The sequence below is a fragment of the Dendrobates tinctorius genome, unplaced genomic scaffold (assembly GCF_039654945.1).
Source record: "Dendrobates tinctorius isolate UK_male_01 unplaced genomic scaffold, ASM3965494v1 ptg000164l, whole genome shotgun sequence".
Taxonomy (NCBI): domain Eukaryota; kingdom Metazoa; phylum Chordata; class Amphibia; order Anura; family Dendrobatidae; genus Dendrobates; species Dendrobates tinctorius.
In genome coordinates this window covers 5,111,596-5,137,103 of record NW_027361831.1, presented here as the reverse complement: position 1 = coordinate 5,137,103, position 25,508 = coordinate 5,111,596, and the positions used below count along the sequence as shown (strand labels likewise).

The 25,508-nt window shown below is 45.3% G+C and overlaps 1 protein-coding gene across 1 annotated transcript in view; it reads right to left on the bottom strand.

Annotated features, from left to right (window-relative positions):
• LOC141052926 (uncharacterized) overlaps positions 1–24,458 on the bottom strand; it is a 45,998-nt gene extending 21,540 nt beyond the window's left edge. The window contains exons 1-12 of the mRNA XM_073550247.1: positions 24,373–24,458; positions 22,186–22,264; positions 21,877–22,056; positions 21,671–21,794; positions 21,490–21,587; positions 21,201–21,291; positions 19,409–19,497; positions 5,750–5,899; positions 5,441–5,620; positions 5,235–5,358; positions 5,054–5,151; positions 4,765–4,855 (exon numbers count right to left, since the gene is read on the bottom strand). Of these exons, the coding sequence (XP_073406348.1) occupies positions 4,765–4,855; positions 5,054–5,151; positions 5,235–5,358; positions 5,441–5,620; positions 5,750–5,899; positions 19,409–19,497; positions 21,201–21,291; positions 21,490–21,587; positions 21,671–21,794; positions 21,877–22,056; positions 22,186–22,264; positions 24,373–24,422 (1,354 nt within the window). The 5' untranslated portion in view covers positions 24,423–24,458. The remainder of the gene's footprint in view (positions 1–4,764; positions 4,856–5,053; positions 5,152–5,234; positions 5,359–5,440; positions 5,621–5,749; positions 5,900–19,408; positions 19,498–21,200; positions 21,292–21,489; positions 21,588–21,670; positions 21,795–21,876; positions 22,057–22,185; positions 22,265–24,372) is intronic.
• Between the last annotated feature and the right edge of the window lie 1,050 nt (positions 24,459–25,508).

Sequence of the window (25,508 nt, the reverse complement as noted above, 5' to 3'; positions counted from 1 at the left end):
TCAAAAATATTTCACGGATCCGTACATTCCTCAACCAAGAATCTGCAAAAACCCCAGTCCATGCCCTCATCATCTCCCACCTTGACTACTGCAACCTCCTGCTCTGTGGCCTCCCCTCTAACACTCTCGCACCCCTCCAATCTATTCTTAACTCTGCTGCCCGACTAATCCACCTGTCCCCTCGCTATTCCCCGGCCTCTCGCCTCTGTCAATCCCTGCACTGGCTCCCCATTACCCAAAGACTCCAGTTCAAAACCCTAACCATGACATACAAAGCCATCCACAACCTGTGCCCTCCGTACATCTGTGACCTAGTCTCCCGGTACTTACCTGCACGAAACCTCCAATCCTCACAAGATCTCCTTCTGTACTCCCCTCTTATCTCCTCTTCCCACAATCGCATACAAGATTTCTCCCGTGCATCCCCCCTACTCTGGAACTCTACCACAACATATCAGACTCTCGCCTACCATGCAAACCTTCAAAAAGAACTTGAAGACCTACCTCTTCCGACAAGCCTACAACTTGCAGTAACCACCGATCCACCAAACCACTGCACGACCAGCTCTACCATCGCCTACTGTATCCTCAACCAACCCGTTGTAGATTGTGAGCCCTCGCGGGCAGGGTCCGCTCTCATCCTGTACCAGTCGTGACTTGTATTGTTTAAGATTACTGTACTTGTATGTATTATGTGCACCCCTCCTCACATGTAAAACGCCATGGAATAAATGGCGCTATAATAATAAATAATAATAATTCAGTCTTCCACCGGACGAGAGCACCCACTGACCCCATTTCTCCACACAGGGTTTGGAGAACTAAACTATGAAAGAGCTATGATTGTAGAACGAAACAAATACACACCAGTTTATGGAGAACTAAACTAATAGACAACAGGGTTTGGAGAACTAAACTACTAAACAGCTTGGGTTGGAGTGTTAAGGGGAGAATATATGACATATGAACATATACAAGAATCAAAAATTATACCACTATATGGACGCTTTGCTCAAATGTTAGAATCATATAGCTTTAAGATACTTCTGATTCTCTAAGACTTATTTCTGTATCCACCTAGTCTCCTCGATACTGGGTTAGGCTAGGCTAGAAAACGATAATTATGTGCATAATGATTATGTAGCGGATATAGGACACATGAGATCATATGAGATCAATACTAATTTGCTATTTGGGGTAAACTGTAATTTGGAAAGGAACCCATGATGTAACACAATGAGACAGCTCGATTTCTGTTATAAAAACTGTACATCTCTGATTAAAGATAGGGAAGAATCATTTGACATGATATACCTTGTCTTGTGTATTCTTTTCTTCGTGCATGTATAATCTCTGCCAGAGATCCAATTCGGCCACAGACAATTAAGATGAGATGACGACACGCATTATGTGTGCCATATCAATATCATTTATATCAGGAGAACTAAACTAGTGCACACCAGGAGATGAAGAACTAAAGCACTAGACACCTAGTTTTGGAATCGCCAGGGCTTGTGGAACAAACCTCTGTATCTTAACACTTCCTCAGGTGCTTCTGCTTGTTTCACCTCCTCTAGGGCCTCCACCTGCACCCTCAACCCCTGCCTTAATGAAATACACGTTCCAACACCGCATAGAGACTCACCCCCTCCGTACTGTGCAGCCAGAGCTCACTGCAGTCAGGCAGTGTTTAAATTAATATGCCCTGCAGATTGCAGTCATACAGATCAAGAGTTGTGGACAGCTATCCATGCAGCGTTTGAGCTATGGCTGTCTACACTCAACCTGGAGCCAAGGAAGGCCGTGTGTGATAATGATGCAAACCTGGTGTAGGCCCTACGCAGGGCCAACCTCACAGATGTGCCTTGCATGGCTCACAACCTCAACCTGATGGTACAGCAATTCCTAGACCACAGTCCTAGACTGGATGCGCTGCTGCAGAAACCATTGTTGTGTGCTCACTTCCACCATTCCACTCAAGTTGATAGAGATTTTTCGGACAACCGGTTGATATGCGATGTGACCACACCGTGGAATTAAACTCTGCACACGTTGCAGCGACTGTTGCAGCAGCACCAAGACAGTACGACATTTTGCATTGCCTGGCACAATGCAGTTCGGACATGGTGCAATTCACACTTGCGTAGTGGACACAGATGAAGGACTTCTGCATCCTTCTGCACTTTTTTGAAGTGGCTGCTAAGATGGTTTGTGCTGATGATGCCACCATCAGCATCACTATTACTGTAATCTACTTGCTGGAGAACACTTTAAATAGTCTGGATGAGGAGGTGCTGGCGGTCCCGGGGGAAGAGGAGTAAACAGAGGAGGATGTCTTTAGGGTTAACAATATCTATAAGTTCAGGTCTGTCGTCTCACAGGCAGTTGCCATTAGAGGAACAAATGGGAAAGACCAGGAAAAGGACGAGAAGGAAGAGGTGATGGATGCGTAACAGTTATGAGATGAAGACGATAATGATTCCCTCTTTGTCGTCCGTGGGTGCCAGGAGGGAATGGAGGAAAAAAGCTTGAGTGTTATCCCGCCACCAACACACTGTGGACTTGGACCTCATGAAAGAGACCGACCCATGAGCGCCTTCTTGCAGCACTATCTGCAACATGATTGTTACCCGTATAGTTATGATTCAAAATAGCGCCGACTACTGGGTTGCCAGTGTGTTCTATCCACGATGCAAAGGTAAATTTTGCCAGTCCCCCCCCCCTGCCCGGAATGGGAGGTGCCCATGCTGCAGTAACAAAACCTTCTTGAAGACAATCTTGACAGTGGTTTTCCCCAAGACAGCAGTGAGGCACACAGTTTGCATCACAGTGATAGGCTTCCAACCACAGGAATGTTGAGTTGTCAACCCAAAAACATTAGCAGCCTTGTAGCACTGAAGTCCTGTGTTCCAACCTCACCAAGGACAGCATACTCAAACAGTTTGTATGTTCTCCCCATGTTTGCGAGAGTTTCCTCGCAGTACTTATTTTTCTACCCACACTCCAAAGACATACAGATAGTAAATTTAGATTGTGAGTCCCTATGGTGACAGTGCCAGTATTGTCTGTAAATGTCTGTAAAGCAAATGTTGAATTATCAGAGCTATATAAGTGATTAAAAAAATTGATGCTCAGCCACACTCAGGTGGCACAAATATCAGTGTTGTAGACTCCTATTGTCAGAAAAATGTAAGGATAGTAACATGGGTAGTTGACGAGTGCAGGACTTCCGGTATCAGAGGCCTACTGCTCCAGGCAACACACATAAAGAAGTCCCAACCTGGAGTCTACACATTTCCAAAAATTATTGGCAGACACCACCAAAGTGGCATCAATTTCACCACAGTAGAAAAAGAATAATACGGACAGACAGGTCTTCCACTACATCCAATCCAGCAGATGGACACCCAACCAATAATGTTAATTTTTCCAAAAATTATTGGCCGACACCACCAAAGTGGCACCAATTTCACCACAGTAGATATAGTATAATAGGGACTGACACATCTTCCACTACACCCAACGGAGCAGATGGATACCCAAGCAGGTGTGTTCATTAGGGTGACCGGATCTCATATGGGGGGGAAAAAATGTCAGAATCTTGTTCGTCTGGACCCCACAAAACGATTCCCCTTTCCAGATATTGAGAGAGCCAAAATTTGAGCTCGATCAAACGACGTTAACCCGTGCCGCTCGTCGCTCAAAGTTTAAAAAAATCCAAATTGAGGTATTTTAAGATTTAGGTATTTTGCATAGTCTGTTAGACTATAAAGAATGTGACAACAACATTGCAGAAATAGCTCTGATCAAATTTTCGAACCATTTGTGGTATTTGAATGCAGAGTTGGTGGGATTATCGTTTTTTGATCCCACCATTACAGACAATGAAAAGTTGTTAATGGCTAATAAATAAGCTATGCAGACAGTGGAATTTCACCTCAAGGTGAGATATGGCATGGTGAATCACAGTAGCAACTGCCAACAATTATTTTTTTTCATGCACAACAGCGCAAATCACAGAACAATGTCACCACAACACCACATGACAAGGTGGGATATGGCATGCTGTTTCACATTTAGCAAGTGAAAAAATAAGATTTAGAACGGTCTACTCGTGCATGGAGCACAAAAGAAGCAGCACACAACACATATGAAATGTGCCCTGCTGTCTTTGTCTGTGGACCTCAGTAATGCAACAAAAAAAAAAACTGCTGGAAAGTCGATTTCACAGCCACACAGGACACTACGTAGCTAAACTATCTGAGTAAGAAACAACCGCCTAGCTAACTAGCTAAAATTTAGCAGTAAGCAGTCACGGTTACAGTGTCAACATGGCACTAAAACAAGATGTCCGCTCTTCATAGAGAGGGGGACATGTGATTTCAGCAGCCAATGACACAAGCCGTTGTGTCAGGACATTCTGGATGTTTTCTGCACCGATTGGCTAGCCGCAACGTGCACACATAAAGTTAGAAGGCTAAAAAATTACTGTACGCCTCTGAGCTCTGCAAATCCCCTAAATGTATCAAAATTTGTGCCCCACACTCATGATACACCACCATTATCATAGTCAAAGTGCTGAAAATACTTTAGTAGCAATGTAAATATTTTCCCGCAATATTTTACAGAATGTTACCGATTTTAACCAATTTTATAAAATTTTGTTTACCGATCACGAATCTGAATGTACCAGATTTGTGCCGAATTCATGTTTTGCCATCGTTTTTGGAACACATTCGCTCATCACTAGTGGTTACTACTCACCTGGGTAGTCATATGTAGGAATCTCCTCCTTACACCGCTCATCACCCCACACATATGTCTCTGTAGTATTAATATGGGTCAGATCTTCACCCTGAAACAAATATTCTAAAGGTCACAGACAGATGGAGAAGTCACATCTATGATCAGCTCTAATCCTGCCATCTCCTCCGTTCTCATTACACAAGTATAAATCATTTAATACTGGTGGATAAAACAAGACTGAGCACAAGACCCTCACAGATGTCTACACATCATAGGGGAGATCTCATGACACCTTCTCTCCATCTACCTGATGATCCCAAGGAACATTGGGATCTTCTTGTTTACAGTCCTGTGGAAGAAGAGGACGGGGACATCTCTCTGGTGTTGTCCTCTTACTGGATAGATCTGGAGGAAACACATACAGGGACTGAATTCATTCTTTACATACAGATAATTATAGGCCGTGTGTATTTAGTCCTGTCTATTACCTGGTGATGTGAGGGGCCGGGGAACCTCCATCATGACCTCCTTGTACACATCTGTGTGTCCTTCTAAATACTCCCACTCCTCCATGGAGAAATAGATGGCGACATCCTGACACCTTATAGGAACCTGACACATACAAGGATATCGTCATCCCCTGATCCCATCATAGCATTACTGTATAATGTCCCAGCATTCCCAGCAGTGTCACCTCTCCAGTCAGCAGCTCAATCATCTTGTAGGTGAGTTCTAGGATCTTCTGGTCATTGATGTCCTCATGTATCAGGGGGTGAGGTGGAGGCCCCGTGATTGGGCTCAGGGGTCTTCCCCATCCCTCAGACACAGGGTCCGGACATCGCTCACTAGAGGTCTTCTTCACTGCTATGTAATCCTGGTTATGGAGAGACACATTAATAAATCTCACTACAGACATTTCCAGAGTCCTCACCTCTCCAGTTCTGTCCATCTGTTATTCCCATAGATAAGAATGATGTAATGTGACGTCATCAGAATCTCTCACCTCTCCAGTAAGCCGGAAGAGGATCTCTAGGGTGAGGTGTAATATCCTCTCTGCCATCTTGTCTCTGTCCATATCTATCGCTGATGGGTAAACCAGGAAAATTCTCTTATATAGAAGATCTTCACTGAGAGGATCCGATATTGTAGACGCCTGAATAAGAAGAAGATGAGCCGATATAACATCATAAAAATACTGTGCAATAATACAATTACTGGAAACAATAAGGGGAAATATATCAGGATAGAACGTGTAGATGTTGTATTCTCCAGTCTTGTATGGACTGGAACAGACTGGAACAGAAATTGAATTGCTGACCAAGACATCTCCTCCATGCCCCCAATCACTGACTACGTTACTCACCGCTTTGGCATCTGATTTGTTGTAGGAATTACAAGTTTGTTAGGATTGGCCAGAAAATACAGAGACCGGCGGGGACCCAAGCAGCAATGGTATTTTTATTAGTTTTTCCCTGAAATCTACTAATAAATCCTATATATTTTAGACCACACACAACAAGCAGTTTCTTCCTCGGAGTCGGCAGCTGAATACGTTCCTCATAGACTCATCTTCCATAACGCTAATTCTCGTGTCATTTACCGACACTGGAATCGGCATTAGTAATACTGCAGGAGATATTCATTACACGGGACATGAGGAATAACTACTTCATGATGAGGACGACATCTTCATCTTCTACTACGGCTCCAGAAACATATCTGGCCAGAGTCCGTCACTGACTATCACCACCAGCCGTCTATATGCAGGTTCTTCGTCTTCCCCGCACTGTAATCTTCTATCACGTTAGATCTCAGGTCTGATTCACACACGGAATAGTTTGAGGTTTTTATAAAAGGTTGTTTGTAAGAGCAACAAGACAGGAGATATTTGACGCTAATGTCTAAATGTAGGCTCTTGTATATTCCATGAAAAACACCAAACATGAGTGAAAATATTGCAATATTGAGGATGGTTGTACTGTGGGAACATTATATTGTGCGTGGCAACCAAGAAAGGGGAACCGTAATGCCTCAAGAATGAGGATACGTGAGGATTTATTATCTAGTGGTTTGGGTGGTAGCATATTGTGTGGGGCAGCTTGTATTATCATAATGTGTGTGGAGGATGGCGGTACTGGAGGAACATTATACAGAGTGGGGGTCACGAAACGGGCACTGTACTATGTGGGCAATAAATGTTTCCTCGGTTCCCATGTTTCATAGTTGGGTCGTATGTATGTATCAGTTGAAAAGAAAGAAAACCATTGTGATTCTTATAAGGAGGCAACACGAAACACCCTAAATATTGGATGCACGGTGGCTCAGTGGTTAGCACTGCAGTCCTAGGTTCAAATCCCACCAAGGACAACATCTGCAAGGAGTTTGTATGTTCTCCCCGTGTTTGCGTGGGTTTCCTCCCACATTCCAAAGACATACTGATAAGGAAATCAGATTGTGAGCCCCAATAGGGAGAGTGATGATACTGTATGTAAAGGGCAGTGGAATTAATGACTCTATATACAGTAAATGAGCAAAATAAATAAAATATAAAATTTGCGTATCTTCAGGGTAAATTGCTGTCTAACCATTTGATTAGAGCTGATACTATTAAACTCAAGTGTTGCCAAACATCACCATCAACTAACATCAGACTGAAGGAACATCGCTCCTCTATTCAGCTCTATGGATCTAGGATGAAATCTACTGCGGCCCCTGCAAGAAAAGAATGAGAAAGAGCAGAAGTCTGGTGAGACCACCGTGGCCGGACATTACTTGGAGATGGTGATAAAAGTTCTGATCTCCGATGGTCGGTGTTAGAAGAGGCGACCGCACTGGATTCACAATCACAACGCAGGAAACTTCTACAGAGACGAGTTCTGGAATTACTTTCTCCCAAAGGGTTAAATGTCGTCTGTAACTTCAATGTCCTTCTAAGAAGCTTCTTCTTTGAACTTTCTTCCTCTGTTTTCTGCCGTATTCCTATTACTCTCCGGAATCAGGAATGTATTAAGTCCAATAGAAACTGCGGAGAAAGAATCATTTCTAATTCGGTGTTTCCAGGATTCTTCTTGTGGGAACTGGCTGTGATATCCCCTGTGCAATATATTTCTAGTATTATCTATTTATATAATTGCCTTGTAATGTTTTCATTTCCTGTTCTGTCCAGATGTCACCGTATCCCAGAATTCCAAGCGGAGGAAGTTCACCGACAGCCATATTGGGACACCCAAGTGATGGGTGTCTCAATATGGAAACTGCTGCTGGTACCAACCTATTGCGCAGTACCACCAGCGGAACACTGTCGTGCCACACACACACACTGTATATGCCATACACACCACACACACACTCACACTCTCACGCAGCCTCTTGCACGGTACCACCAGCAGAACACCGTCGCACTGCACCTGCGCGAATTCCGTGCAGGCGCAGTGAATCATTCGGCTGATCCCGGCAGCAGATGCGCGATGTGTCTACAGTCATAGGAAGCTGGTCACATTAAAGGGGTTTTCCCACAAACGAAAGTTCATTTTAAAAATTGTCTTTGTCTGACCGGAGCATACCACATCTCCTGAGCAGGGGAGGAAGCAAAAGACAATACTGACATTACAGCAGGGGATCACAGAGGATTCATTTTGTGAGGTAAAATATTTCACTGACTGTTTTTAAACAATATTGTACCTCACAAAATGTATCCTCTGCGATCTCCTGCTATAATGTCAGTATTGTCTTTTGCTTGCTCCCCTGCCCAGGAGCTGTGGTATGTTCTGTACATGGTCAGACACAGGTGTGAGAGAGACAGAGCACAGGGGGAGACCGCTCAAATGGCACAGCACATGAGGGGAGAACACAGCACAGGAAGGAGAGAGACAGCAGACAAGGGGGAGAGCACATGGGGTAGACAGGTCAAAGAAGAGAGCACAGACGGGAGAAGTCAGCACATGGGGAGAGAGTGGACAGGTGGGTGAGTACATGGGGGGGGCAGAGATTTTCAATGCTGTAAAGCCTGTCCCCATCGTGACATTACCGCCCTCTCGATGCGATAGCATTGGGCCTCCATCTAGTTTATAATACAGTAATTCAATGGACGTGCGGTGGTTGTTTCTTTCCTTTTGTTGTTGTTTCTTGTGTCATATATTACCTTTATGTCTCGTATGTGTATTGGTTCTGACATTCAGGATATTGTTGTCATGTCACAATCACTATATAAGGAACACCCAAGGGATATGACGCCGGCTTGTAAAAAGCATCCGACCCCGGAAGGTGGCAACAGGTGCATGTTTACACCACATCTCCCTTTCCATGATGTCTCCACGAAACGCTGCTTGTGCTGATGTACAGCTCCCGGTCAGGCTGCTCTCCGCGAGACAAGTGGGAGCAGTGATGACGTCAGCAATGTTTATGAAATCACCGCTCTCGAGAAGCGCAGCCTGACCGGGAGTGAGCTATGAAATTTCGACCCCAAAATGAGGCTCCATAGATTGTACTACAAAATCAGTGGACACTGCGGGAACGCCATTGGTGATCAAGGGACTGTTTCTTGTCTTTATTCAGTTAATGCTCTCTTTTTATGTCTTTCAGGTTGCCATTTGTGGACTACTTCAAACCAGCATAAACCAGGGAGGTTTTTTTTAGCTTTCTGAGTTAGTAATGGTGGTGTCTGATGTCTCTCTAATACTAACCCCTGGGATTGATGTCAGCTGACAATACACAGCTGACATAAACACCCCTGATTGCCAATGCACCAGGGCAATGGGGGAAGAGCTGGGCAAAGTGCCAGACATGGTGCATCTAACGTGATGAGCCAATTCTGGGGTGGCTGTGGGCTGGTATTTTTAGGCTGGGAAGGGGCCAATATCCATGGTCCTTCCCAGCCTGATATTAGCCCGCACGTCAGTTTCTTTTTCATTCATTATTTAATAAGCTTTAAAAAAAACCCTATAGTGCTACATGAAAGGCACCAAAGGGTGCAACTTTGTAATATTTAGGGAGGAAGTGGACAATAATCTGAGCTCTCCCTCCTATAACAACTCTCCCTGAACTGTCAGACGGTGTGCCGAGCATCGCATCAACGGGTTTTCTATAAACCCGATAACGTGATGCGGCCGGACAGTCACAGTAATGCCAGTAGCCAACATAATAATCGCATGTGGTGAGAATGTCCTTGTTCTTCTGTCCTCTCATCCTGCAGTTGTCTGAATGGATCTAATGTGGACTTGGGAACCGGCAGTCTGTCCACAGCTGTTACGTCACTGTTCACACCACACAGAGACCCCAAAAGTCTCAGCACTGAGGGGGTTAATGTCTAATGATCCCAGTAATGGGGAGTCTCCAGCACCTACCTCCACCTGCAGAGCCGCACTCCACATATATGGCTGCTCTGTGCGCACAGGACCTGGGATGAGGTCACAGGAGGGGAGGAGTCAGGGGGGTCACATGATCAGGGGCCTCAGTGTATGCAGGACTCTGCTGTGCTGGTTGTCATGGTGCTGGATGAGGGGAAGTTTCTGTGTGGGGTCAGGAGGGGTTTACAGGGTGGATGTAGCAGAGCCGTGTGTGTACGAGGTGTACGGAGCGGAGCCGCGTGTGTACGAGGTGTACGGAGCAGAGCCGCGTGTGTACGAGGTGTACGGAGCAGAGCCGCGTGTGTACGAGGTGTACGGAGCGGAGCCGCGTGTGTACGAGGTGTACGGAGCGGAGCCGTGTGTGTACGAGGTGTACGGAGCGGAGCCGCGTGTGTACGAGGCGTACGGAGCGGAGCCGCGTGTGTACGAGGCGTACGGAGCGGAGCCGCGTGTGTACGAGGCGTACGGAGCGGAGCCGCGTGTGTACGAGGTGTACGGAGCGGAGCCGCGTGTGTACGAGGTGTACGGAGCGGAGCCGCGTGTGTACGAGGTGTACGGAGCGGAGCCGCGTGTGTACGAGGTGTACGGAGCAGAGCGCGTGTGTACGAGGTGTACGGAACGGAGCCGTGTGTGTACGAGGTGTACGGAGCGGAGCCGCGTGTGTACGACGTGTACGGAGAGGAGCCGCGTGTGTACGACGTGTACGGAGCGGAGCCGTGTGTGTACGACGTGTACGGAGCGGAGCCGTGTGTGTACGACGTGTACGGAGCGGAGCCGTGTGTGTACGACGTGTACGGAGCGGAGCCGTGTGTGTACGAGGTGTACGGAGCGGAGCCGTGTGTGTACGAGGTGTACAGAGCGGAACCGTGTGTGTACGGAGTGGAACCGTGTGTGTGTGAGGTGTACGGAGGCACTGTGGACGCCGTCTGACCTGAGATCCGGCGGTGTCTGTCTTTTTAAGATTGCATAAAAGTGCCGTCGACCACAGTTTTGTGCACTTCTGAACAGAAGGACACAGCTGAACAGAGGCCAGACAGAGTCGAGTAACTCTGCTGCCTCATTATAGTGAATGGATCCCTCAGAGTTTTCATCTGAATCACGTCACTGGAGATTTAGATGGTAACCCCAAAGTAAGTGCTCACCGTAGAGCGCCGGATAAATGTGATCCCTAACGTTATGTTCCTGATAAATGCTTCAACTCAATCCACTAAAAAAGCAAACTCTCAGGTCAGTCATCTGTTAAAGGGAACTTGTTACCTCATTTTTCAGCTGGGGCCACTGCCTTTAGGGGCTTATCTACAGCATTCTATAATGCTGTAGATAAGCCCTGATCTAACCTGAAAGATAAGAAAAACAAGTTATATTATACACACCCAGGGGGGGTTGTGGTCCGATGGGTGTCTCAGGTCTGGGTCTGGTGCCTCCCATCTTCATGCAATGTAGTCAACCTCCTTGCTTCGTGCCGTGCTCCTGCGCAGGCGTACTGATCTGCCCTGTTGAGGGCAGAGCCAAGTACTGCAGTGCGCAGGTGCTGGGCCTCTCTGACCTTTCCCGGCACCTGCGCACTACAGTACTTTGCTCTGCCCTCAACAGGGCAGATATAGTACACCTGTGCAGGAGCCACGACACGAAGCAAGGAAGATGATGACATTGCAAGAAGATGGGAGGTGCCGGACCTGCAATGTCCATCGCACCGGACCGCCCTCAGGTGAGTATAATAAAACGTATTTTTCTTATCTTTCAGGTTAGATCGGGAGCTTATCTACAGCATTATAGAATGCTGTAGATAAGTCCCGAAAGGCAGTGGCCCCAGCTTATAGCTGAAAAACGAGGTGCCAGGTTCCAGTTAATGGAAATATAGGGGGCTTCCATGTTAATGGTAGTAAAAAGGCTTTGGAAAAGTGAATTGGCTCCTCACCTGCCATAAGAAATTCAGCAAATTCTCTGCTCCCAAATTTAAATGCCCCCCCGCCCTTCTGAACCCCACAGTGTTCCTAAACCACATATAGTGTCCATGTTTGGCATTTCTGAAGAGATGAGAGCCCGCCTAATTTACGGGTGCATGTCTCCAGAAGCATGGGTCAGGCAAAATATACTGGTGGCTGCAACGAACTGGTCACTACAGCAGCCATTTGCAATTTTCACTCAGAAACATTCATTGCTGCTTGTTTCTTGAACATACCCATGGAGTCAAAATCATCACTACACCTGTAGATAAATTCCCCAAGGTGTATAGTTTCCCAAATTGGGTCACTTGTTGAGGATTCTGCTCTTCTAGCAAATAGGGCTCTGTATATGGAGTCCGCAAACTGTTCTAGGAAAATCTGTGCTCCAGGAGGCAAAATTTTGGTGGTAAAAATGTAGTGATTTTGTCTTCACTGCCCAATGGTATAAAATTCTGTGACACACCAATTGGTGTCAATACGATCACTGCACCCCTAGATGAATTCATAATTGTATAAAAGAAGTCTGAGGGCACCACAAAATAATACTAGGGATCACTAGCCCCACACTTAAAACATGACTATGTTGATACTCAAGAAAAAAGTAGTGTGTACAAAAACTGGCCAGGATCACCATGAATAAATGTCAAATATTAGAAACAATACATTTTATTCATGCATGATTACACAGGATCACACAAACAAGGTACAGACCACATGTTAAAAACAATTTAAAAAAAACATTGAAGGTCTAAACCAGAGGTGGGGAACCTTTTTTCTGCCGAGGGCCATTTGGAATTTTATAATAGTGTTCGGGGGCCGCATAAAATTATTAATAATGATGAGCGAGTATACTCGTTGCTCGGGTTTTCCCAAGCATGCTCAGGTGTCCTCTGAGTATTTTGGCGTGCTCGGAGATTTCGTTTCTGTCGACACATTTGCATGATTTGCAACTGCTGGACAGGCTGAATATATGTGGGGATTCCTTAACAAACAGGCATTCCTCACATGTATTCAGGCTGTCCAGCAGCCATAAATCATGCAGCTGAGGCGACGAAAACTAAATCTCTGAGCACGCCAAAATACTCAGAGGACACCCGAGCATGCTCGGGAAAGCCATTAGGCAGCACATGTCCACATTAGGCAGCACATGTCCCCATTAGGCAGCACAGGTCCCCATTAGGCAGCACACGTCCCCATTAGGCAGCACACGTCCCCAATATGCAGCACATGTCCCCATTAGGCAGCACAGGTCCACAATATGCAGCACATGTCCCCATTAGGCAGCACAGGTCCCCATTAGGCAGCACATGTCTGACCTGGTGTTGGAGTGGTCTGCACCGCACACACAGCAGCACCGGTGACCAGGATGATGAATATGGCAGGTCGGGGTGACTAGGAAGGGAGGCCTCAGACCGTGCAGCTCACACTGGGTAGCAGCGCGCGGTTACTCGTCCTGGTATCAGTGCGCGGGGGCCGCTGGGGTCCGGCGGGGTGTGCTCAGTCCCCGTCAGTGCCTGCGGCTGCACATATCAGTGTGCGGTATCCAGCGGGCGGGGCTAGGAAGCAGAGCGAGAGTCCTCCTCTGCTCCTCTGGCTCCTGCATCAAGGTAGTACCCAATTGCGGCTCTGGAGGGGACGTTCCCCACCCCTGGTCTAAACCATAACACCTGAAGGACCGGTTAGGTACCTTGCAGCTATCTCCACTGTGTGCACCAGACGTATCAAAAATAACGCAACATTAAACAAATGACAATCAGCCAATAGTCTAAATGAAGTTACTTACCCCAAAAACAGACAGAATATTCAAGTCCAGTAGCAAAAGCTGCACAGAGAGAACCCCAATAGAGCAAATGCAAAAGACCCTAAGCAATTGGGTCAGTTGAGTTATAGGTTTAAATATAAGGACTATAGCATATGGTAAAAGCCATTCAGGGGTAAGAGAAGAAGGCAGCAAAAAAACCTGTAGGTGGATGCGCAGATACAAATACCCGGTCACAGCATGGTGTGTGGAGAGAGCAACCTAGAAGAATTCATTGACAAGGGAAGTTTGTAAAATGGGGTCACTTATGAGGGCCTTCTGGTGTTCTGGCACCTCATGGGCTCTCCCAGTGGGTCATGGTACCTGCACACCATAACAGTAAAATCTGGCGCTCCTTGCCTTCTTAGCTTTCCACTGTGCCTGAAAAATATTTCTGTGAGGCACATGCGGTGTCAGTATGATCACTGCACCACTAGATGAATTCATTGGGGAATGTAATTGTGACACCCCAGAGTCCATTTGTCACAGTGACATTGCCTCCCTCTAAGAGGTGAAGTCATGCTTGGAGGCAGAAAGGGGACCCCCATGCCAGGTAACATAGATTAAATCACAATAACTGCTGCAGGTCAAAAAAGGGAGCTGCCTTATAAATTCTGGCCAGCAGATGGGGTTGGCGAGTCAGCTAGAAATCAGCTGAGGGAGTTGTCATGAAAACGAGAGCAGCTGGGAGCGGTGAGGAAAATGACAAGACAGTTAAACGTGAGGTAAAAAGATCTTTCTGGAAGATCCTGTCTGTTCAAGACAGGGAGAGCTAATCTGTGAAGAGGGAACGGACACGAGCAGAGACGGAGAGGTTCTGGGGAAGCTAAAAACGGCCTATAGCAGACCCCAGAGCGAAGCGCTAATAGAGAGAAAGGGACGCCAGAGTCCTGGGTGGGCAGGAGCTGTATGTCCTGCCACGAATCTGAAAGTACAGGGAACTGTAAGTTCCTGTGCGACGTTGAACACCTGAGGGAAGGGCAGCGGATAAGGAGCCCGGGGTTGTCGGTGACAAGGACGGTACCCGTGGAATAGGGTCACGCTGACAGCCATACAGGTTAGAGAAATCATCACAAATAGAGGGTCTCAGCTTAGTTACAAACAGCAGAGGCCCACACAAAAAGCGCAGAAGGAAGATTCTAAACCCCCACCTGGCAAGGTGGAGCCCCTGAATGCCTCCAGGCGAGCCGGACTCAAGCCATCACCTGTATGTGGTACTCCGGATTGCAACCAATTGCCAGTAAAAGGTAAAGAAACTGCACCTCTCTGTGTCCTCCGCAGCGCTGGTCACCTCTGACCAGATTACCACAGGTGGCGTCACGTAATCATCTATAAACTTTATCTCTATTTTTACCACATGTAACAACATCACAAACAACTTTCCCCCCTATTTTATTATGTAATGGACGCCCCAGGGCCACGGACCGGGTCACTGCCACCGTGACACCGTCCCCCATTGAAGTCGACGGGCACAATACGGAGTACCCGACAGCCCTGCCTGTGCTGCGCGCCCAGGGCACTCGAACGTATGTAAAATGAGTTCAAATATAGGGAATTTCTGTTGTTCTGGCACCTTAGGGGCTCTGCCAATGTGACATGGCACCCTCAAACCATTCCAGCAAAATCTGAACTCCAATATGAGGCCTTTTTCCTTCTGAGCTTTGCACTGTGCTTCAAAAGAGGTTTTCTCCCTCATATGGGGTACTCTGGAGAAATTGCACAACAAATTATATGGTGCATTTTCTCCTGTTGCCCTTATGAAAATTCAATATTTTGTGCTAAAACCAAATTTGTGGAGAAATCCTTTTTTTTTATTTTTACGGCTCAACATTATAAACTTCTGTGAAGCCCCTGATGGTTCAATGTGCTCACCACACATCTAGATCAGTTCCTTGAGGGGTCTAGTTTCCAAAATGGTGCTCCATGTGAGGTATTTTCACTGTTTAGGCACATCAGGGGCTCTCCAAACGCGACATGGCGGCCGCCAATTTTTCCAGCAAATTTTGCATTCAAAAAGTCAAATGGTGCTCCTTCCCTTCCGAGCTCTGCCGTGCACCCAAACAGTGGTTTTCTCCCTCACATGGGGTATCGGCATGCTCAGGAGAATTTGCACAACACATTTTGGGGTCCATTTTTTCCTGCTACCCTTGACAAAATAAAAAATTTTGGATCTGAAGAAAATTTTTTGTGAAAAAACTTAAAAGTTCTTATTTTTCCACATTCCAAAAATTCCTGTGAAGCACCTGAAGAGTTAATAAACGTCTTGAATGTGGTTTTGAGCACCTTGAGGGGTGCAGTCTTTAGAATGGTGTCACTTTTGGCTATCTTGTAATCATATAGACCCCTCAACGTGACTTAAAATGTGATGTGGTCCCTAAAGAAAAAAAAATGGTGCTGTAAAAATGAGAAATCGCTGGTTAACTTTTAACCCTTAGGCTATGTACACACGTCTGGAATTTCTGTGGAAATTTCCACAGGAATTCCGGAATTCCATGCCGCGGGAAATATGCGAGAAATCCGCATTTTAAATTCCCACGGAAAAACTAGATGCGTCCTGCGTCCCCTATCTTTAGCACTGGGGACACAGGCCGTGCGCAGGTATGCGTTTGGCGGCGCATGCGTCCTTTTGACGCTGCGCCGACCAGCGCCAAACGCAACCTGTTGCAATTTGGTGCAGTAGACCCAGCGTCAAAAGGACGCATGCGCCACCAAACGCATACCTGCGCACGGCCTGCGTCCCCAGTGCTAAAGATGCAGGACGCATGCAGCGTCATGCGCCCGTAGGCGGAGCTACCGGAGGCGCGGCAGGGGGCGGGGCTTAGCTGCGGCTGTCGCTGCGGCCTTAAACGCAAATGTGAAACTACCCTAAGAAATCATCTTTTCATGTGAACAGGTTTTATTAATAGAGAAAATTACATCTTCGAATCATAAGGTTAGCTTTTTCCACAATCTGGTAATAGTCATTTTTGCTGCCAGTAATCACACTCACTTTTTGGGATGGGGTTGTATTATAATTTGTGTAACAGCTCAATGCTAACTTTGATTTGTGCAAAAAGCGTCTTTTGTAAGAAGTTCCTTATACGCAAAAAAATATCGAATTCGCTGATTGGAACTAAAGTCTGAGAAAGTCAAAAGACATCGAGGATGAGCCTGATGAGAGGGTGTTTAGCAATGAAATTCCAAGAGATGTCCGCACATACACGTCTAGATCAGGGACTAGTTCTTCCAGAATCTCCATCGGGGTTATGGAAAGGAGGGCGAGTGGAGAAAGAGGAAAATTTCTTGTGAAATAAATCACAATTGGAAATTAAAGAAACTGCAGGGGATAGGGCAGTGTAGGATCTTCTGGTGGCAATTAGGGAGGAGCAAAGAAGGGCCTTCACACTTTTGGAATGAATCGCATTTCACACAATCTGTGTCCACTGGCAGGACCCATTTCCTTTATACCAAGATTTAACTTGATCTAGCTGAGAGGCTATGTAATTAGTTCCGCAGATCCACGAGACTTAAGCCACCCAACTGTTTTGAACACCTCAAAATGGGATGAGGACCTGCCTATGGGATGAGGTTTTTTCACCATACAATCGAAAGAATTGTGATTGATTGCGTGGACAGGTGCCTTTTATACTGCTAAGGAGTTCAAACAGGTGCAATTAATCCAGGTAATAAGTGCAGAATAGGAGGGCTTCTTAAAGAAAAACTAAAAGGTCTGCGAGAGCCAAAATTCTTGCTGGTTGGTAGATGATGAAATAATTAAATTGCATAAAATCAGTATTTAAAAATCATACAATGTGATTTTCTTTTTTTTATTTTTAGACTCTGTCTCTCACAGTTGAAGTGTACCTACGATACAAATTACAGACCTCTCCATTCCTTGTGGGTGTGAAAACTTGCAAAATTGGAAGTGTATCAAATACTAATTTCCCCACTGTATATATGTTCTCCCCATCTGAGTTATTTTTGATGGTCAACAAAATACAATTTTCCATTAATTAATTTTTCACACTCTAGGTATGATAATGGATTCTCTCTGTGTGGTATTTTTGATGCTTAAAGGGGTTTCCCCTACTTGGACAACCCCTTCTCATTGCTCACGTTTTGTCCTGTTGAAATAAAAACAATTATGCAAACTTCCTATACCGGCACTGTTCCAACACTGTTGGCACTTGCGTGCCTGGGGTTCACGCGAGGTTCTTACGTCATGTGAGCCTTGCGCCCAGTCAGCTCTGATTACACTGTCCCCATCTTCACACAAATCTAACATCATGAGGAAATCAGATGGCAGCCACAGTCCTGGCTTCCTGATGATGTTCAATACGTCCAAAGTTGGGGACAGAGAAGTCGGCACCGATTGTGCGCAAGGCTCGAGTGATGTAACAACCTCATTTGAACCCTGGGAACGAGAGTCCCGACAACATTGCAACAGGACCAACATGGGAGCAATGTATGAGTGTTTTTATTTTAACAAGGCCAAACATGGGGAATAATAAGAGGTTCTCCAAATAGTGGACAACCCATTTAAGAAGATATAATTTTCAGTTAAAACATTTCCAACACTCTGAAAATAAAAAAGGCTTCTCCCCGTGTGACTTCTTTGATGTCTATTAAGAGTTGATTTCCAAATAAAACTTTCCTGCATTATGAATATAAAAGAGGCTTCTACCCTGTGTGACTGCTCTGGTAACTAAGAGGAGATGATTTCTTCATAAAACATTTCCCACATTCTAAACAGGAAAAAGGCATCTCCCCATGTGGGTTCTCTGATGTATATTAAGATGCCCTTTCTGGTTAAAACATTTCCCACATTCTGAACATGAAAATGGCTTCTCCCCAGTGTGAATTCTCTGATGTATAACAAGAGTGGATTTATCTATAAAACATTTCCCACATTCTGAACATGAAAATGGCTTCACCCCAGTGTGAATTCTCTGATGTGTAACAAGAGCTGATTTATCTATAAAACATTTTCCACATTCTAAACATGAAAATGGCTTCTCCCCTGTGTGAGTTCGCTGATGGCTGGTAAGACTTGATTTCTGTGTAAAACATTTCCCACATTCTGAACAGGAATATGGTTTCTCCCCTGTGTGAACTCTCTGATGTGTAACAAGAGTTGATATATTTGTAAAACATTTCCCACATTCTGAACATGAAAATGGCTTGATCCCTGTGTGGGTTCTCTGGTGGATATCAAGATGCTGTTTCCGGTTAAAACATTTCCCACATTCTGAACATGAAAAAGGCTTCTCCCCTGTGTGGATTTTCTGGTGCTTAACAAAATATGATTTCTGGTTAAAACATTTCCCACACTTGGAACAAGAAAATCTATTCTCCGCTGTGTGAATTTTTTGATATTTAAGAAAAGACTTTTTGAGGGGAAAAATATTTACATATTCTGAACATGAAAATGGCTTCTTTACTTTAGACGCAGTTTGTTTTTCAATGCTTATTTTGTGAGTTTGATTTTCCTCAGTAGTTGGTAGTGAATCAGAAGACGGGACTTGTTTCAAGGAGTGAGATGACAGATCTTTGCTGTGAAGGGATGATGATATATCTGGAATAATGGCATTTACTTCCATTGTATCCTCCGGGATCTCAAGATCATCTGATTTAAAAATTGAAGATGTCAGCTGTCCATCTGATCTCCTGGTACAGTCATCTTCTAGGAATAAAACCAATTATTTTTTAATAAAATATCAATGAAATTTATATTTTTGAACATTTCTACTTAAACTGTCTGTAAAAATGGCAATATCAAAAGACTGACCTGCACATACAAACAGAAAACAGTAAGCGCCTGTTCACACCTAAGATTAGCCATCTCTATACATAACCAACAAATAAAGTAGCACTCTGTAGCGCTATAGCATGCAAACATGAAATTTGAATTGCATTACTGCTCTAGAAAATTAGAAAACTTGAGTTTACTGAGCGCATAAATTGGCCAGTTCATGTGCACCCAGCATCCACAATAAGGCGATTCTTGTTGCTGGGAACCTGCCTGTGTGAATCCTCTCTCCGGCTAAAGCCTACATTTATATGGGAAGATAGGATCCTGATGTAATTAAAAAACACCTGAGGCTGAGGAGTTGAGCGCTCAGTCAGAGAGCCTAAGTATACTAATGTCAAAAGCCTAACCGGCACATCCAAACAGAATTCCACCACAAATTATGCAAAACTAAAAACTTCCCCAACAAACAACTTGTATGAGGGGAGAGCTCCAACACTAAACTGCACTTATTTATGGTGGACCATTGGAGCGACCATGTGTCCTGACCAGAAGAGTAAAGAAAGCATTAGCGCTCCCCATTTCAGGAGAGATTTTGCAGTTATCTGAATTGCTTAAGATTGAAAACATAATGGAATTTATGACGTGGTGTGATTACATGAAACCAGCGCTTGAGCCATGCCAACACATCTCCTGCTGGCGTGAATAAATGTATATTACAGCCAGCAGCCACACACAGCTTAGAGATATACAGTAGTGTTCAAAATAATAGCAGTCCAATATGACTAACCAGAGTAATCACTGTTTTTGGTATAAATTATATTACCACATTTCAAACAATTTACCAGTTGGTGCAGTAGATTCTAAGAAAACCACCAGACTCCTTATTCAGAATCTGCATGTTTTTGAGTCTTATATACATTTCTCTTTATGTTCTGAATTAGAAAACCGTGTGCAATGTTCCCAATGCTGGAAATAAAAACTAGTATAAAGATTTTGTGATTAGCTTTTACGTAATTTATCACGATCCTGTTTGAAGTTAGTTGGTCTCAAAAGAAATTAAAAAGTCAGGATAAAGGGAAACTATGTTGTTATTGTACAGAAATTCACACTTGGCCCTCACTGCACATTTAATGTTGTTGATCATAAAAGTGAAATTTGGCCAGAAAGACTGGACCTGGTCTTGTAGGGACCATATGCGCAGATTCAGCAGCACAGAAGGGAGAGAAGGTAGATTCATCCAATAAGATATCAGGATTCTAGGAAGCCAACAGCATCATTACCCTCCGCTTTCTCTTACAGGCCCATCATAATATTTTTCTTCAAGTGATTTTCAAAATTGTCAGCACATTCTATGTACACGGTCATCTGGCTTTGTGGCTTACAGATCTGGGCGGGTAACGGTCAGCATCTTCTAATTTTGCTAAGTGAATCTTCAGGTTATAAGCTGTACAGAAAAGGGTTTTCAATACACAAAGTAATTTGAATGGTTTTGGGTGAAAGACACTGTTGTGGTCTAGCGGCAAAATGGTGATCACACAATTGTGGTATGGTCGGACTACAAGACCAATAAAGCAGCCATAGCCAGTGACTGAGAAGAATCTGTGACTTCTCTGTAGTTAGTGGTTACTACTCACCTGGGTAGTCATATGTAGAAATCTCCTCTTTACACCGCTCATCACCCCTCATATATGTCTCTGTAGTATTGATATGGGTCAGATCTTCACCCTGAAATAAATATTGTAAAAGTCACAGACAGATGTAGAAGTCACATGTATGATCAGCTCTAATCCTGCCATCTCCACCGTTCTCATTACACAAGTATAAAACATATAATACTGGTGGATAAAACAAGACTGAGCACAAGACCTTCACAGCCGTCTACCCATCATAGGGGAGATCTCATGACACCTTCTCTCTATCTACCTGATCATCCTGAGGAACATTGGGATTTTCTTGTTTACAGTCCTGTGGGAGAAGAGGACGGGGACATCTCTCTGGTGTTGTCCTCTTACTGGATACAACTGGAGGAAACACATACAGGGCCTGAATTCATTCTTTACATACAGATAATTATAGGCCGTGTGTATTTAGTCCTGTCTATTACCTGGTGATGTGAGGGGCTGGGGAACCTCCATCATGACGTCCTTGTACAGATCTTTGTGTCCTTCTAAATACTCCCACTCCTCCATGGAGAAATAGATGGTGACATCCTGACACCTCATAGGAACCTGACACATACAATGATACAGTCATCCCCCGATCCCTTCATAGCATTACTGTATAATATCCCAGCATTCCCAGCAGTGTCACCTCTGCAGTCAGCAGCTCAATCATCTTGTAGGTGAGTTCTAGAATCTTCTGGTCATTGATGTCCTCATGTATCAAGGGGTGAGGTGGAGGTCCCGTGATTGAGCTCAGGGGTCTACCCCATCCCTCAGACACAGTGTCCTGACAGCGCTCCCTAGAGGTCTTCTTCACTACTGTGTAATCCTGGTTACGGAGAGACACATTAATAAATCTCACTACAGACATTTCCAGAGTCCTCACCTCTCCAGTTCTGTCCATCTGTTATTCCCATAGATAAGAATGATGTAATGTGACGTCATCAGAATCTCTCACCTCTCCAGTAAGCTGGAAGAGGATCTCTAGGGTGAGGTCTAATATCCTCTCCACCATCTTGTCTCTGTCCATATTCATCCTTGAGGGGTAATTCAGAAAAAGTCTCTTAATAAAGACATCCATTGCGAAAATCTGATAATGTAGGTACCTGAATAGGACAATGATGAGCCAATGTAAGGGTTCTTTTACACTTGCTGTGTTTTTGCGGGCTGTTTTTGGGCCCCAATAGATTTCTATGGGGCCGCAAAAATTCATTGGAGCGCCATGAGGGCTGTATATACGGCCATGAAAAAATATCAAGCTTGCTCGATATTTTTTACGGCTCACAGACACAGCCGCAATACATTTCAATGGTACCGCAAAAACAACGGTAGCTTGTTTTTGTGGTACACCGTATCCGAGGTTTTTTGCAAAACCGGTAAGTGTAAAAGAAGCATAAGGTGATAAAAAAAACTCTGAGTAATAATACAATTACTGGAGATAATAAGGGGAAACATATGAGGAGATAGAATGCGTAGATGGTGTATACTGTAGTCTTGTATGGACTGAAACAGAAGTTGAATTGCTGACTAAGGCCGGGGTCACACTGGCGAGGAATACGGCCGAGTGAGAGGCGCTAAAAGCCCGCATTAGACACGGACCAATGATTCTCTATGAGGTCCCTCGCACCAGCCGTATATTTCTCATCCGTATTCTAGGCTCCGTGCCAATCACAGCATGCTGCGATTGTCAGCGTACTACGGCCGTAGTATGCCAATGCAAGTCTATGGGTGCGCAAAAAATACGGATTACACACGGACCACACATGTGACCTGCGAGAAATACGCACCCGGTGTCTTTTAGCAAAGCCGGCAATTCAGTGCGCTATACAGTAAACTCACACTGACAGGTTTAATAAAGAAACCAATGAATAAATATAGACACATAGAATACATATATATATATATGCATTCTATGTGTCTATATCTATTCTTTAGTTTCTGTTAGAAACCCTGTCATAGGGCTCCATTATATGTCCATTTTGCAAGCCTGCGAGAAAATCTCTGCATACGGATTACATACGGATTACATACGGATGTTTACATGCGCAAAATACGCGACCACACCTTGCTTATGGATGACATACGGAGCACTGTTTAGGGGCCATTCATCCGTATTACGCATGTAAAATACTGACCATATTTTGCGTCGCTTAGTGTGACCCCGGCCTAAGACATCTCCTCCATGCCCCCAATCACTGACTACGTTACTCACTGCTTCGCAATCTGATTAGCTGTAGGAATCACAAGACTAACCAGGAAATACATTGGGGACCCAAAACCTATATATTTTACACCACACACAAGCAGTTTCTTCCTCGGAGTCGGCAGCTGAATACGTTCCTCATAATAATAATAATCTTAATAATAATCTTTATTTTTATATAGCGCTAACAAATTCCGCAGCGCTTTACAGTTTTGCACACATTATCATCACTGTCCCCAATGGGGCTCACAATCTACATTCCCTATCAGTATGTCTTTGGAATGTGGGAGGAAATCTACGCAAACACGGGGAGAACATACAAACTCCTTGCAGATGTTGTCCTTGGTGGGACAACACTGAGCCACCGTGCCGCCCAGACTCATCTTCCATAACGCTAATTCTCATCTCATTTACCGACCCTGGAATCGGCATTAGTAATACTGCAGGAGATATTCATTACACGTGACAGGAGGAATAACTACTTCATGGTGAGGACGACATCTTCATCTTCTACTACGGCTCCAGAAACATATCTGGCCAGAGTCCGTCACTGACTCCATCACCACCGGCTGCCAACATAAATATTCCTGACAATTACTATGAGAGTAATACATGGTTCCTTGGTTCCCGTCTCTCATAGTTGGGTCGTTTGTATCTATCAGCGGAAACGGAACAAAACCATTGTGATTCTTATAAGGAGACAACACAAACCCCCTAAATATAACATTTTATACCAACCCCAGAATTTGTGACTCCTCAGGGTGAATCGCTCTCTCACCATTGGAATAGAGCTGATACCATGAAGCTAAAGTGACTAAACAGACTTTCTGTCACCTCCATAAAGGGGCACTGTTCAATGTTTGTCAGAACTGTCCGAGGATTATTAGAGGTGATAGTTTCCCCCCAATTAGAAGGGATACCTGTGGATATTGGGGTCTTTACCTGCTACAGTCCTGGTGTGGAACCTCCACCTGCAGAGCCGCACTCCACATATATGGCTGCTCTGTGCGCACAGGACCTGGGATGAGGTCACAGGAGGGGAGGAGTCAGGGGTCACATGATCAGGGGCCTCAGTGTATGCAGGACTCTGCTGTGCTGGTTGTCATGGTGCTGGATGAGGGGAAGTTTCTGTGTGGGGTCAGGAGGGGTTTACAGGGGGGATGTAGCAGAGCCGCGTGTGTACGAGGTGTACGGAGCGGAGCCGCGTGTGTACGAGGTGTATGGAGCGGAGCCGCGTGTGTACGAGGTGTACTGAGTGGAGCCATGTGTGTATGAGGTGTACGGAGCGGAGCCATGTGTATGAGGTGTATGGAGCGAATCCGCGTGTGTACGAGGTGTACGGAGCGGAGCCGCGTGCGTACGAGGTGTACGGAGTGGAGCCGCGTGTGTACGAGGTGTACGGAGCAGAGCCGTGTGTGTACGAGGTGTACGGAGCGGAGGAGCCGCGTGTGTACGAGGTGTACGGAGCAGAGCCGCGTGTGTACGAGGTGTATGGAGCGGAGCCGTGTGTGTACGAGGTGTACGGAGCGGAGCCGCGTGTGTACGAGGTGTATGGAGCGGAGCCGTGTGTGTACGAGGTGTACGGAGCGGAGCCGCGTGTACGAGGTGTACTGAGTGGAGCCATGTGTGTATGAGGTGTATGGAGCGAATCCGCGTGTGTACGAGGTGTACGGAGTGGAGCCGCGTGTGTACGAGGTGTATCGAGTGGAGCCGCTTGCGTACAGAGGGGAGCAGAGCCCTGTGTGTACAGAGCAGAACTGTGTGTGTACGGAGCAGAGCCGTCAGGGGTGAACCTAGCCTCTCTGCCGCCTGACTCGAACTGCACAACGCCCCCCCCCCCCCCCCGACTAGTAAATTTTTAAAATCCGTAGAAATTAATCTGGTTCATACAGATTCATGTCTATCCTGTAAAAATTTGTGCAATACTGTACATTTTAATTTAGAGAAATAGAGAAAAGATGTCTGAACACAAGGATATCAGCGCCATCACCTCACATACAAGAACCACTCAGAAGAATCCAGAAGAGGGGCCTATATACCACACACGACAGTCTATATACCACACACGATGTGTATGA